At 50.5% G+C, this 15,423-nt stretch overlaps 4 protein-coding genes across 4 annotated transcripts; 1 reads left to right on the top strand and 3 right to left on the bottom strand.

Annotated features, from left to right (window-relative positions):
* Positions 1-7,680: 7,680 nt before the first annotated feature.
* N7539_005304 (uncharacterized protein) lies at positions 7,681-7,947 on the bottom strand (the record flags this gene model as incomplete). Its single annotated transcript, XM_056934906.1, has 1 exon — positions 7,681-7,947. The coding sequence occupies one exon, from the start codon at positions 7,945-7,947 to the stop codon at positions 7,681-7,683; it is 267 nt and encodes an 88-aa protein (XP_056790100.1).
* A 119-nt stretch (positions 7,948-8,066) lies between these two features.
* On the top strand, positions 8,067-10,487 carry N7539_005303 (Zn(II)2Cys6 transcription factor domain-containing protein; the record flags this gene model as incomplete). Its single annotated transcript, XM_056934905.1, has 5 exons — positions 8,067-8,284; positions 8,593-8,985; positions 9,050-9,066; positions 9,201-9,462; positions 9,539-10,487. 5 exons carry the CDS (start codon positions 8,067-8,069, stop codon positions 10,485-10,487), a joined length of 1,839 nt encoding a protein of 612 aa, XP_056790099.1.
* A 1,020-nt stretch (positions 10,488-11,507) lies between these two features.
* Positions 11,508-14,706, bottom strand: N7539_005302 (glycoside hydrolase family 31 protein; the record flags this gene model as incomplete). The annotated part of the gene is made up of 4 exons (XM_056934904.1): positions 11,508-13,197; positions 13,274-13,444; positions 13,521-13,928; positions 14,024-14,706. The coding sequence occupies 4 exons, from the start codon at positions 14,704-14,706 to the stop codon at positions 11,508-11,510; spliced, it is 2,952 nt and encodes a 983-aa protein (XP_056790098.1).
* Positions 14,707-15,091: 385 nt separating this feature from the next.
* Positions 15,092-15,355, bottom strand: N7539_005301 (uncharacterized protein; the record flags this gene model as incomplete). The annotated part of the gene is made up of 1 exon (XM_056934903.1): positions 15,092-15,355. One exon carries the CDS (start codon positions 15,353-15,355, stop codon positions 15,092-15,094), a length of 264 nt encoding a protein of 87 aa, XP_056790097.1.
* Between the last annotated feature and the right edge of the window lie 68 nt (positions 15,356-15,423).

Raw genomic sequence — 15,423 nt, 5'->3', positions numbered from 1 at the left:
ATGTTTGCTCGTTGTGTTCAAGATCTGTTTGGTAGGTGACTAGGTTCAGGGGTATTTAGCTGACGTTTTGATGTTAGTGTGTCTTGTTATATTATTCTGCCAGTCTAACTACAATAGCAGTATAAGTTACTTAAGTTTTGTAGATTAGCTCTCCCTCCTTTTAATAATGTACTAGTCGAGGGCATTTCGATCTTTATGCCACTTTTTGTAAAGTAACATCTGAATGTCGATAAAAGTAGGTTTTTCCCCCTACTGTCGTCAGCAGGAATTTGCTCTTTTTGTATTTCTCTCTGCAGGATATGTCTGTTTTCTATCATCTCCGCGGCTCACCAGTGAGATAATTTATTCTTTCTCTCTCACCGTATAGAGTTTTGGGTCAGTTGGCCAAGCCTCCGCCAAAATGCAAAACATTCGTCGCTTCAAAAGTTTTCATATCCTTGACATGGTCCTTCATGTGTGTGAATACAGCGTCACTTTTTGAGCGTCTGTATTGGACGTTGACAGACGAGCGTAGAGAACGGTGCCGATAGTGATGCACTTGAATTTTCACGTCTCATTTGAATGCGCCTTAAAAGCCTCGTCAAAGTTTAGGGAATCCAAACGGCGGATATCTACCGAGAGCGAAAGTAGAGAGAAAATGGCAGATATAGTGAGCAAATCTTTTTCTAAAATAATTGTAACTTGTTGAGTTCTTGGGCTACGCTGCTTGAGTGGTTTTCATGCTCTGTTTTGCTTACCTCGAGAAATGTCTCTCACATGGTTTTCCATGGAGAGTGTGATGAAAGTCTTTACAAATGCATGCAACATTGGGGCGCAGTGCCTGAAAAGGGTTGCCTACTGTTGCAATGAAGAAGAATTTGCGTGTTCACCCAATTCACATCTAAGCTCCCGGCAGCTGGAGATCTTGATCTTCCGAGGTCTTGTGTTTCATCGAGTCTCAATTTTCAATGCAGAATGAACAGTATACCCAATCGAAGATTTTTTGCTCGCTATTAAATAATTATTGTAGTCCTAGCTCCGTCGTTGTGAGTCTTCACAATATTTGATACCGAAAAAAAATATTAGAGATACTAGCAGTGCTACTGACAGACTTGGCAGCATGTGAGATGGCAGTCAGTGAGACATAACACATGAGTGCCCCCAGAGACTAATTGAAGAAGTGTTTGTAAGTTCTTGCTCGCGCCGTAAAGTATAAGCCGTTACTAGTAAACTTCGGTTTACTGCCCTTGCCGCGTTCTGCAGAAGTATCTCAGGGTCCCGTCTTCCAACAGGAGATCTAGGATTTTAGTAGATTCCGACTTCGACTAGGATACTTTCGAGGCTGTACAGTATGTAACTATTCGTATATAGCTCACCGGCTGAATAGATTGGGTTCACTTTTTCAATATCTAGTAGGGCGTCTTGAGTAGATATAAAAAATCAACCAGCTCGTTCGAGGCTAGAAGCTTATGGCAGGACATTCTGACAAACGAGCAAGACCAAAAAAAGAATTGGAATATCACGTAGTACGGTCTAGTGTGTAATCTCTTGGAAAAATGTACAGAGTCATCTTGAGAGTTTTTGATCAAGCGTGAGATGATCTTTGTCAGATTGATCTTCTGATCGAAGCTTTATCTCCAACTTCGCCCAGTGAGATCCAGAGAATTTGCCAATTCTTTATGCAGCAATCATCTTACTTGGTGGTAATTGCAGCTTAATCTGCGAGAGAACGCAGTTCTCAATGGAGACTCTCATGACCTTGACCCAGAATCAGATTTTTAAACACGAGCACCGAGCCAGGGTCTTCGTTCCCATTCTTAAGTTTATTAGAGTCAAGGTAGATTCAGAACCTTGCATGATTGTGAAACGACTGCAAAACCTGAACAATGGACGTAGTCTATGAATCTAGTTCAATAAGAAGTTAATAATTGAGTATCTAAGAACAGTCATGGTATAAATAAGCAATGATTGTGCACTACGCTCTTACTCTGGTAACAATCTCTATGACTTCCTATGGATGACCCGGTACTTTATGATGAAGCACAAATTATTCCATCTTAGTTGAACCCAACGAGAAAGAATAGTTTCTCGGAAGCCCTCTGATAAACATAAAGAAACCATCTCTGACATCAAGATAAACGTGCGATTGCTTTGCAGGCTCGTCTGCTTATGATCGAAATTAGCAATAATGAAGGATTGGGTACGTGGAACATATATGACATCCCGTCTACAATAAAATCCGTGCGTGTCTTGCGGATGGAAGCATGTTCGCATGATGGTGGCCGTTTATTAGGGCTGCATTGTTTATAGAGCACTTCGTCTGATTGTGATTCTTAAGCTCGATTTAATAACCACGTAATGACAAGTTGAAAGAAGATCCCTCGCTTTGTGTTCTAACTGATTGGTCATAAAGCACAGAACAACTGAACAAAAATCTGTCTCCGACTCTGCCTGCCACAAGCTCATTGATATAGATGCTGCGAAATGACGCGACCATGCATCTTTCAAAGGGCATAGTGGATACAATCTGGTCGCCCAAGTCAGATAGAAGATTTTGTGATTTCATAGAAAGACCATACCTTCAGGGTTGAGATTATATCTTCTCGTGTCCTTCGCAAGTGTCTTGGTTCTTCACAGAGGTCGGTCACAGATGGAAATGGTCATAGCTGGTGCTAGGCATTAGGCAATACTTCTTGGTAAGATATGTTGGAATTCTTCTGATTTTATTCTGTGTTCGTGTGTTTCTGCAAGACAGCGATAATTTCCGTGGTTGTTTTCTTTGCAAAGCCTTTATCAGGACCACCATTGATTTATCTAACGAGCTCACCAAAAACTTCTTCAGCGGCCGCTGCGCTTTATGCCGGCAGTTGCTGAAAAGGTACCTCATAAGGAGTGAGATACTTCCTCAGGTACTAAGGCTATATGAATCTCGAAGCTTTTACGCGGGGATCAATTGCCTCGAATAAACGCAGACCGAAAGCCGTAATATAGTCTATGGGCTATCGTGTTGACGACAATGGTGCAGAAATCGAAATTCTCCCTTCCTGGATTCAATACAGACACTGTCTTGACCACCTTGCACCTGCAGTGGTTGAAGTTTCCCACGTCCCCAGTACACCCTCGTGGGCCTAGACGGGTCCTTCACTCGTGAGGTGCTATGACAGCTGAGCTGTAATAATAGCGTCTACTATAGGGCTACATGCCGTTGGTAAAATCGTATAGGAAGGTGCATAGGGGAAGAAAGCGGACGTCCGTGTATAGACCACGGAAGCATATCGTGTATCTTCTATTTGAGCAGACATATCAACTCATGCGGGAAAATTTGTCGATGTGCAAGTAAGCGCTGGGATTTGACAAGGACCCGGGCTTTTTTCTGGAGCTGGTCCAATCGTGAAGAATCTCTAGCTCTAGTTCAGCCAGTCGTCGAGATGACAGCGTCTTAGCTCGAAACCCTAGGTCGAGAGTGAAGAAAAGCGACGGAGATGCCCGTTGGACGGACAAACGACCGTCGAGTGTTGAAAATGACGCGTATCTATCTCTTCGAGTCGGTCGGTATATCCGTGATGATCATGCTGGGTCAGCTCCTCAGTTGGCCTCGGCAAGATCGGTCTGACCTTGATTGAGGCATTAGCAGCTCGTGTAGCGCAAAGTCTTATCAGTCAGGTCAGATTCCTAGATAACTAACGGGCTTGGCCGGGCCGCTGTCACCCGCGGGACAACCAGGCTATCAACAATTGACACATCGTGAATGGTTCAACTTTGCCTGGGATTGCCTGCAAGCACTGGTTATTCACGGCGGAAATTCCAGGGAATTTCCAGAAGCTGGATGCGTCACTCTAAATGTGATGCGAAAAAGTGCTGGAAATGTAAGACTCCTGAACTTTGTTTTTGTAGCCACGATTCTCGCGAACATCTCATGCGTCGCAGAAGAGCAGTCGCTGAGGTCACCTGCTACTAGCCTCCTACTAAATCAGGATCTATAGCGTTTTCCGGTAGAACGGCGAGAGGGCTTGTGGGATTAGTACGGCGAGTGGATCAAGCTTATCATGCCAATGGTAAAGTGGTGTATTCCACGAACGATGTCTGATGTCTGACAGTAATTACGTGATGTCAGATGAAGAGAGCCCAAGAAGATACACTACTGTACTACAGTAGATACTAGATAGTGGATATGATCTGGGAGCATCCGTGGATGAAAGTGTCTCTCCAGTCCGATGGCTTTTCAGTAACCAAGGGCCTGGATGTTTCACCACCAGCCTCTTTGTGCTGGATTTTGTGCATAAGCGCTTTCGGCGCAGATGGCTAAATGCCCTGATCGAATCTAATGTTCTACTACTATTCTTGGTTCTGGTTCCAACGGTTGACGCTAGGATTGAAAGACATTTCCACTTGGACGTTCCGAGCCCGGTTCCCACTTCTTTCCACCATCCCCCCCCACTCTCCCATTTCTTTTCATGATATGGGCTTAGCTCCAGGCTCCAGTCTGAATCATTCCAGTCGCTCGGCTTCCGAGGTCATGAGAGAAAGATTAAAACGTAAAACAAAATTCCCCGAGCACACAGTGGTTATTGGCACGTCGCCACTCCATCTGACAGTGCCTGCCAGCCTGGGCAATGCTTGATGATGTGCAGGCTATGAGATCTACGCTTGGCGCTCTGGATGAGTCCAGCGTCAATCAGCCTGCTTATAACACGAGCGAAGAGACTTGCACATTGGTGTCTTTTCACAGAGACAGAGTGACCACGACGGAAATTAGACCAAAGCGGCCCAAATCCAGTTTGACATTGTAGAGTAGGGGATCAGATCGAGCGATACGCCATGGTGATGTTTGTTTGGGGTGGTGTTTGCCACTCTGCCTCGATGAGAAGACCAGAAAATCCCCGATCTGGGCCGAGCCACACTTGATGCTCCTGCTGCTGCTCGTTTGATGTAGCCTCTACTCTCTACCCCAGACTATAAGCTCACGCCAAGAGTTTCAAGAAAGTAAGAGCGTCAGAGCTGCAAGAAAAGGCCACCTGCCAACGGGGTGTCTGAGCTGCTGGCAATGTACTACTCATAATTACTCCTCATAATTACAACTAATAATGGACTACTCATAATGTACGACTGATAATGTACTACTAGCATTACTATGCTACATGCCTCGATAGTAGTGCTATCGCTCCTTGAACAAGTACTCAGGCACCACTGGTCGAGGAACTCGACAGAACCCTTATACCCAGGAGTTACCTCGGATCATTCCAAAATCCAGAGCCATGTCATCTTGACCGCTTCTTCTTATTCGTGTAATCCTCGACCAACGCCAGCAGTCCACTAAGGCCCGAAATGGAAGGCAGTTAGCTGCCGGCCCGACGGTGTGAAGGGGTTTCAAGATTCTGGATTGCCCTGGGCGGTGGAGCGACCGAGGAGATTGCAGTAATTGCACTCGTTGCAGTTGTGGTACACCCTGCTGGACCTCGGATGTTTAATCCACGTCTGTGGACTTCCACTTGGTCCCCACCATTGTCCACTGTCCACCCACTCGTGCGCGATTTCGCAGGAGTAGAAGGGTTTAGTCTCCATGGTTCAGTTACGTTGAATCGTGACCAGGACCTTCAATGCGCGAGTGAGAGCCCGCGCAGATCCCTGGATCTTTTTGATCCAGCACGATTGTGGCTCCTCTCCAGCCGGAGAAATTTGTGAATGGTGTGTGTCACCTGAACAACTGGCCCATTCCACTCTTCTTCATGGCGAAGAAGCAGTGCTCGCCCCAAGGTCTCCGCCCATTTCCCATGCTCGCTGCGAGTGTCACAGATCAATGCGGTTAGTATAAGCGCAAGGGAAGCTAAGGTTTTTCCCTCGGTCAGATTCATCGCTCTGCAGCCCGGCGGGCGGCGGAATGACGCTCCTTACCCGCCCAGCGAGAACATGGCTGCCAGGCACACGCACGGTGTGGCCTGGTTCTGGTCGTCCCGGCGAGTTAGGCTCTCACGTCTGGAGCAAGCCACCTCTTCCTTTCCCCAGGGTCCAACCCGCCTGGATTGCTTGACTCGCTGCTGACCAGGGGGGGGGGGGGGAGGACAGGAGAACTTTCCCAGTTGTTGGCGCCAACCTCCAGCACACGCTTTCGCTCCAGAAGGATAAAGCGAACAGGGGCCCAAGCATTAACCGGTAGAGATCCGGTGGTAACCGGATCCAGAAACTTACAGAGTCGCATTGCTTCAACTTCAAGAGGGGGTTCTGTTGCCCCCCCCCGGTCGATTTCCTCAAATGATGATCCCAGAATGGCTACTGGGCCGATCGCAAATGCCCTAGGCTAAGCACAAATGCAGCATGGCAATATGGATGAGAGCACATTGGCACATGCTAGTGCCCAGCAAGTCAGACAGTCCCGAGCCCTTTTGCTGCTTCTGTGAGCTCCTCATGATGAGTGGTGATCCACTCGAGAGCAATTCATGGCCCAGTCGGTGGCTGCGGCCCACTTTATCGCGCATGAATTGACCCAAAAGAAATCCCATTTCTTCCCATCCCCACTTTACATGAAAATGTACGAGGGGGGAAGGAAGAAAGAGAATGGGTTCATTGTCAGCGCCAGGAGGTGAGCATCTCAATGGGAGAGGAGAGGGGGATAGAGAGAGCATATCCCAGCTGGACCTGGACCATGATCATGGCGAGTCGTATAACATCTCCCGTGTGGACGAGAGGTTTCACCATGCCTTCTTCCTCTGAGAATGAGATATGTTCTAGAAGCATATACTCAAAGAGGAAAGGTCCGCGAAGTTATCCAGTGTCCAGTGTCCACCTAATTTCCACGTTGGAGATAACGATCGGAAGCAGCCCAGAATAGATGATGGGCGGTCTCTCGCAAGGAATCCAGCGAGGCTGAGGATCTGCGATAAGCTCCCTTACACTTGCTCTGCTTTCCTCTCCGGCTCGCGGTCCTTGTCTGTTTTCCCTCTGGGAGGTCAAACTTAGAACATCGATTTGCACGGGACCTTCCCCGAGCTTGGTTAGCTACAACCCTTCGTCCCCCGGTTGGCTGGGACGCTAGACAGCTCAGTCGTCGACTCGTCGAGGGTTGGAGAGGCCCAGACAAAAGACGGTCCGTGGAGTGGCTGACTAGCATCAACTGATACCATCTCGTCCGAATCTTTGAGCAGCCTGCTTGCGAGATGTGTACTTTTTTTTCTCCCTCTCCAGTCCGAGTGACCAGACCCCCTCTCCGTGTCTTTCTCACTCTCTTGCTCTCCTCATCCTCTTTGCTACTCAAGCATTTCCGCCCGGAACGTCCTATCCTGACGGCTCACGTCGGGTATAGCGAGAACCAATGCGCTTGTTCCCTCTCTATGCCCCCTCACACACTCTCTCATCTCTCTCCTGTCTCTACGGTTAGACCTACCTGCCTCTCTGAGTCGCTGGCCCCGGAAAAAAAATATCACAATTCACATCCCAAATTGCATGCAATAGGACCAAATCGGGGACTGCCACTAGCTTTCTAGAAGCCGTGGCAAAACTTCAAGATTGGTGGATGCGTTGCGGTTTACCCCAGGTCCGTCACGAAGTGGATACACACGTACCTGCGCACTTTGCGACCAAATTTGATATCGTCAATCAACGGGGTCTTCGTCGCCATTGGCTCTAGTCTCGCCGTCTGCTATCTCGTATGAAAAGGCATCGACTCACTCCACTGCAATTAAAAAAACCTACCTGGTCGTGGTGGATTTAATGATCTTCAGTGCCATCAATCGGAGCTTGGAAAGGGTCCATCTGCTCGAACTCCTGTCTCCTCTTCATCTCTCTTCCCCATAATCCTCTTTCCTCGTTCTTCTCATCCTCATTCTTTCGCCTCTCTTTCTCTCCACCAACTCCGTGCAAGCGTTCCTCTAAATTGACTCGGGGACTCGACTCGCATCCTAATTGCTTCATCTGGACTCTGAACCCCTGTTTGGCGACCAACTTGCCGATTGAATCCTGCTTGCCTTTCCCCATCATTTAATGAATCACGACTAGCCTTTTCACATCATCATCGTTATTATCGTCGTCATCATCATCACCATCTTCACAACCACCACCACCACCACCAGCATCATTTCCCATTTGTAGTAGCCATGACGCGAACGGAGCCCGCAACCAACAACACTTCCTGGGAGAGCAAGAGTATGGCAGTCATGGACGACGGTCAACGAATTGATGCGATCGGCCAAGAGTCTCGCCCCAGAGGACGAATCCGTCGATCAATGACTGCATGCAATACCTGCCGTAAGCTAAAGACACGATGTGATCTGGACCCGCGTGGACATGCTTGTCGTCGTTGTCTTTCTCTGAGGTTCGTGATATCGCCCGTATCTTATATTTACCCCATCCTTCTCTTTCCCCCCCCCCCCGCGCCGTCAAGCTGCATGATCGGAGGGTACCCTCCACGTTCGCTGTTCTGGCATCGTGAGAATTTCTCTGTGTCATGAGATCCACTTCCTACGGGGGCAGACGCGCGCATGGGCAGGTCGAGAGAATCTGACCAGGGACCCATGTACTGCACATCGACCCACAAGTCGACACATGAATGAAAATCGAAAAATAATAAAAAAAAAATAAAAGCTTGACAAGACTGACAGGTTCGTTGTTGCTGTTGTACAGACTCGATTGCGAACTGCCCGAGACACAAGACCGGTTCCAGGACAATGTGTCGACATGGTCCGACGCCAATACGGCAATTCCTTCGATCGAGGAGCGTCTCGTGTCCTTGGAGCGTGGCATGGGAGAGATGATCCATTTGATGCGTCAGATGGTCAATCAGCCATCACCAGTCGCCGGTAGTCCTCCCTCGCTCACGACAGCTCGCAGTGTGGATGAAACTGCCTCCAACGACGGATGGACGGCCTCTTCTTTTACGCTGAAGCCGATGCAATTCATTCGTGATTTGCAGGTGGAGTGCTTCCGGGATCAGCTTTCCACAGAAGCAGATCTGCTGGGCGACGTGGTATCGCAAGGGATCATTGATACCAAACTGTCTCTCAAATTGATCGACTTGTGAGTGGGGATGTCCTCCAAGTACAAAATCTCCCACTCTGATCTGACCCGCTTGTGCTTATAGATTCATTGAGTATTTCGGTCCATGGGTCTCAATTGATCTGTCTTCTAGCATACCGAGGACAAATACCCTCTTATTTAATACGGCCTGTCTGCTGGCATCTCGCTACTTGCCGGGAATGCCGGCAAACACAATACACGAAATATCCATGCAGGTGCAGCATGGAGTGACCAAGATCTTGTGGAGACGATCCTCCTTGACGGTGGATCTCCTTCAAGCATTGGCTTTGCTATGCCTCTACCCTACCTCTGGCCACAAGGAGGGTTTCATGGACGGCTGGTTGTTGAGCGGGATCTCAATCAATCATGCCTTGACTGCTTTCAACTTCCTCGGGGGTCGCCAACCAAAAGCATCCTGAGCGATGAGGCGCTCACGCAAATGCGCCTTTGGAATACATTCTGCTTGACGCATCTACAGTACGTGATGAGCAAAGGCGAAGGGGCAATTGGTTGTCTTGTCTCGACTTTCGGTTACTGACCATTCTATCAACAGTGCCGCTCTGGGGTACGGTAGATCAGTGAATGTCCAGCAACATCACCTCGATCAATGCACTCGCATCTTGGATAATCCAAGGGCAACTCCCGAAGATGGACGAATTGTTGCCGAAATCAAGCTGTACAGGATTGCGTTGCGAACTCAACATAACATTCAACGTCTCCGGTACACCGAGGGCGAGTTTGAAGAAATTGAACGCTGGAAGATGGAGTGGGCTCACCTCATCGGTATGAACGAACCTGACCCACCCCCTATAAGCCACACCGGCGCTTCGCTAACCCGGAATCACGAAATTCCTGTAGCAAATGACGGTCCTTCCACATTAGAGCTCAGTATCTGGTTCTGCCAACTCATCCTCTACCGTACTGCATCTCGCCTCCAATCCGACTCCGACAGAGTCATTGCCGAGATCTGCAACAACGCCCGCCTGATCATCTCGCGCTCCCTTCAAACCCGCTTCTCCGCCGCCCCCGGCCTGATCGACAACGTCTACTACACCCTCGGATACGCAGCTCTCACTCTCTGCGACTACACCCCATCCGATCCCCTGATCGACCAAGTCCGGGCATTCCTGCTCCACCTCGCACCAAGCAGCGATCACCTCGCATACCGCATCGCCTGCATTGTCGGCGAAGTGCAGCGCAGATACTCCGAAGCCGCCAGTGTAGGCCAAGCCTCGCCAGGCTCGGATGCAATGAAAGCCGCACCGTTGTTTGTCGTGCCCTCGTCCCGGTCGAATAGCATGGACATGAGCGGGTTGATGCCCGCCTCCGGAATGGACCCCTTAGTGGAAGGGTACGGATGCTTTGAGCAATTGATTCCGAATAATTATGTTTCGACGCAGACGTCCTTTTCGGCTCCGGCGATTTTCCAACATCATTCTGCGCCGGTGACGGGCGGCGCAATGCCAATTGGCCTGGTTCCACGGGCTCTGCATGATCTCTGATATGATTGCCATTGCGGCTTGGGATAAAAAGGGGAAAATGAAAGTTAAAGATGCAAATGATATGAACTGAAAGGGGGACCTATCTAATGGGCAAAAGGGAAAAACACCACACACACACACACACACACAGCTCAAAATCAACTAGGAAACTTGGGGTCTTTCTACCTGCCCGAGGGGGTCAGGTCACGTTCACTTCATGAGCCAGATAATAATCACACGATCGGGAAATGGACTATGACTTTCACTTGTTCCCAGTGACTGCCAACCAACCAAGATTCTCATCTCATAAGCATCCATATGATAATCAAAGTATAAGGCCATCGCGCCGAACCATAGCTAGCAAATCCACCTAGGTACCCGTGAATCCGGACCATCGCCCCAGTCCCATCTCGCGTCTTGGAAATCTTGATTTCTTTCAAGAGAAACCCCGTCCTGGCCGGAGATCTCAACCCTCACAGATGCCGTTCGCTCACTAGTAGGTTACTAGGTAGTGGTGCTGCGGCTCACGAAGTCAACATACCTACAAAAAAGTCAGACCCTAATGGAAACCAACAAGATCAGTACGATCCAACACGGACGGCAGGTAGTTCCGATTTTTCAATCCCAAATACATCGAGGCGGAAACGTGAGATTGTCTGGACTTTACCGGTGGTTGAGCTGACTTACTCTAAAGGTGTGGGTGATGGGGTTGCTGACGGGGACACAAGATGTCTTCACTCTTCAGGGTGTATGGTTTTGAGAGGAAGCGTATGGGTATGTGGGTGGGTGGATTAGGAAAAGGGTATGGGGTCTGGGTCCGGTTTTTTCAGGTGGAAAGGTTGGTGGCTATCTGGTCTGGATGGGTGTGTGACTGTGTTCCATACTTAGTGAAGGAGCGAATGAGGTTATTTATACATGATTTGAAGAATATCGTTGTCGGAACGTTCATTCATTATATGATCGTACTAAATACTAGGGTACCTGAAGCTGACGTGATTTGAACAATCACCCTGAGTGGAAATCTTTCCCAGATGCGAGATCTCACCACTTCATAGTCCACTTCTCAGCAAAGGCACCCTTGGCGGTCATCTCCTCCAATCCAGTGATGGACAGAACGTGAGAAGTATGATTATACTTGACCGAACACTCGGGAAGAGCCTTGTCGTTCAAAGTGACGCTGCGAGGCTGGTGGGTAACACCCAAGATGTCGATCTTGGCCAGGGGGTTCTTCTCGCGCCAGTTGCCGCAGGGCTCGGCGCTCAGGCTGGACTTGGTAGCCTTGAACGCGACGGTCAGAGTGGCGTTGGGCGTCAGACTCTCGCCGTCGTCGAGGTAGAGTTCACCTGTGGCGGTGCCCTTTTCGCCGAGCGCAGTGAGCAGGGTCCAAGGGGTGTTGCGAGCGTCGCGGGTGGTCAGGGCAGGCTCCTGCATGGGCAGAATGGAATTGCCGCGGACGAAGACAGGGATGTGGCCGAGGGGAGCGGCGATCGTGGTGTTGACGTACGGCTTGGCTTCGACGGCGGTCTGAGTGTACCAGTCGTACCAGACCTCGCCGTGCTTGACACCGGGGAAAACACCCTGGACGCTGGTGGCCTGAGGAGCCAGAACGGGGACCACCATGATGGAGGGTCCGAGGAGGAACTGGGTGTCGACGGTGGCCAGGGACGGGTCATTAGGGAACTCCCAGGCCAGAGCGCGCATGACGGTTGATCCAGTGGTGTGGGCCTGCTGGAACAGGGTGTAGATGTAGGGCAAGATTGCGTAACGGATCTTCATGGCAGCCTTGGAGGCTTCGGCCACAGACGCCCACTGGTAAGGCTCCTGGCTGATGGCAGACAGCACATTGTGGTTACGGTAGAAGGGGAAGAAGGCGGAGAGTTGCATCCAACGATTGCAGAGCTCCTCATCGGTGTTGCCATTGAAACCACAGGTGTCGACTCCGAACATGGGGATACCAAAGAGCGAGAACTGCAGAGCCTGGGGAATCGAGAAAAACATGTACGCCCACTTTGAGGCATTGTCACCGCCCCAGTGACCAGCCCATTTACCGGTACCAGCAAAGGTCGAGCGACCGATGATGAATGGACGCTTGGTAGGGAAAACCTTGAGGAGACCCTCGTAAGTGGCACGGACGATGGAGTGACCGAAGAGGCTGTGAACATCGTACTCCTGCACTCCGTCCGAGTGAGTCGCGTTAGGAGAGACGGCATGCACGGCAAGGTCATGGCCGCTCTGCACGTGGTTGATCACATACGGAGGGTAGTTGACGTTGCGCACGCCGGGAGTGGGAGTGGTGCGAAGGTAAGGGGTAGTAGTGGCCGGCGCATTGCCCGCGGATTGAGCAGCAGCAGAGGCCTGGCTAGCAGCGCCCGCAGAGGCAGAAGCCGCCTCGGTGGCATTCGTGAGGTTGAATCCCTCTGGGTAATCAAAGATGACATTACCAGGCTCGCCGGGCAGAGAGAAAGGCGGGTGAACGGGGTTCTGGCTCAGTTTGCCACTGCCACAGCTGCCGACACAGAAGGAGGAAACCTCGCTCATGTCAATCCAGATACCGTCAAAAGCGATCTTGTCATGCCACTCAACCAGCTCATTGGACCAGTACTTGGTAGCGTTGGGGCTGTGCCAGTCGGGGAAGACCGTGTAACCGGGCCAAACGGCGCCAATGTAGGTGCTTCCGTCGGGGTTCTTTAGGAAGACATCCATTTCAGCACCGCGATTGTAGGTCTCATAACTAGATTTGTTGGGTTAGCACAATGACGAGAGGAACGCCATTCGGTATACCATCTCCCCGACGAGGGAAAACTCACGCATCAGAAGAGTTGTCGGGATTGGGGATATAGAGGGCGGAATCAACAATGGGGATGTAGTGGATGCCCTTCTTGTGCAACTTGTCCAAAAAGTCCGCTCCCTCCTCGTATGAGAAGCGCTCAGGATCATTGTCAAAGTCACGGTAGCTCTTCATGTAGTCAATGTCATTCCTGCGTGAACGGTCAGCCAAAGGGGAAAGGGGCTCTCTTCTTACAAGTCTCTTCGGAAGGACTTTGGCTGACTTACCAGATATTCTCGAGAGGGATCTCGAACTTCTGGAAGTTCGCGACAACCTCCTCCACCTGCGACCAGTTGGAATAGCCCCAACGACACTGGTGATAACCAAAGGTAAAGTACTGCTGCATAGCAGGAAGGCCAACGGTGCTCATTTGATAGTCCTTGGTCACCTCGTGTTGGGTAGGGCCCGCATAGAAGGTCAAATCGACGCTTCCACCCAGAGTGCGCCAGGTGAGTTTCTTGTCTCCAAGAAGGACCTCCTGACCATGCGCATTGCGCAGGAAGACACCGTGGGAGTATGAAACGTAGTTCTTGTTCGCCTTGGCCTGGTCGCTGGAGACCAGGGTGTGGTGGCCGTGCCCATTGACTTCGTAGTAGCGAGTATCCAGGTAGAAGGCGTGCGATCCGTAGATGTTACTATGGAAATCATTCACATGTTAGTCGCAAGATTGGAAATAGAAAACCTCTCTCCCGAGACGGCGATGCTCTTTGAGAATCATAATCGCACTTACGCGTCAATGGGATCACCAACGTCAGCCGCATAGAGGGTCAGGGTAGCATTCTTCAGCAGACGCAATTGCTGAATATGCTCACCCAGACCATACAGGTTGTAATCTTGAGGCAATCCGGTGACAAACTCGATGAACTGGTTCTCGTACACGAGAGTTGAGCCGGTGGTATCGAACAAGACGTCCCCGTTGGACTTGCGCGCCACCTTGAAGCCAAAGGAAGGCTCATTGGTCCAAGTGACATCGAACTGGCTGTCCTTGGCAGATGCATTCTTTTCCGCCTTGGGGCGGGGGACAACATCTTCGGAGAGATGATACCACGAAGCGTTGGTGGCATCGACATGAGACGGGGTGATTTGAATGTTCACACGCGATGCCGACTGGTACTCCAAGGTGAAATCAAGCGAATCCACATCGGTACCGTAGGCATTGCACGCCTTGCCGGCCAATTTCAAGGTCGCCGTTAAACCTTGGGAGGAGGTCTTGACGTCGGTAGCGCGATAACCTGGGCATGCGGTTTGCGCATTGATGGCATGAGGGTCATCAATGTTGGCCAGCAAGTTGGCGCCATTGTCCACACTGGATGGCAGAGTCGTCTGGGCATGGACCGAAGAGGTGGTTTGCGTTGCACCGTACACCACTGGCAACAGCCATGAGCTGGCCAGTACACGCGAAATACCCACCATTGCGATTGATTGGCCTGCAACAAAGGCGATCAACAAATCGACAAATCTTTGGTTTGATTTGTTTTTGTTTCGATTCCCAGCAGCCTTTCGTCAACCCGGTGCCGAGTACGGATGGTCGGCCTTTTATAGAATTGACTGGAGTCGTTCCTCAATCCCCAATCTGTGTCGCGATCGGTCGCAGACGGACAATTATGATGCTATCACTTGGTCCACTGCCGATTTACAGTTCTCCCCCGAACACAAAGGTCTCGCATCAGACCCGGTTCTGCTTGATGAATGGGGATTTCTCCACGGAGTGGGAACCAAAACAATCAAGAGATTTCACCAAAACGGCGTCAAAATCTCCGTTGAATCTCCGTTCATAGCGGAGTTTGCAATGACATTCCTATGCCGTCGAGCCCGCATTCCAGTGCGAACGGATGCGTTTGCGGGGTTGAGGACCCTCGCCATCCAAGCTTAGCAGGCTTGGCGGCGACCCTCGTACAGGGTCTAGAGAGGCGCCTGCCAGCTTAGAGACGCAACTCGTCAAAGGAGAGGAGTCCAGTTGCCACAGAGGAATTTGCGGGGGCACGATCGTCACGGCGTGTTGCACCGTGCGCTGTCCTAGCGGAGAATCCTCACGGTCGAGAGCCAGCCGACCAGGGTCCATGGCGCAGAAGTTGTGCAGACTGCACGGTAGTCACACACTGCGCTCTTGAATTCCGATTGTGTGTACTG

Source organism: Penicillium diatomitis (genome assembly GCF_028827545.1).
Source record: "Penicillium diatomitis strain IBT 30728 chromosome Unknown utg000005l_segment0_segment0, whole genome shotgun sequence".
NCBI classification, from domain to species: domain Eukaryota; kingdom Fungi; phylum Ascomycota; class Eurotiomycetes; order Eurotiales; family Aspergillaceae; genus Penicillium; species Penicillium diatomitis.
Note: the sequence above shows the minus strand (reverse complement) of the source record. Positions and strands in the feature narration are given on the sequence as shown.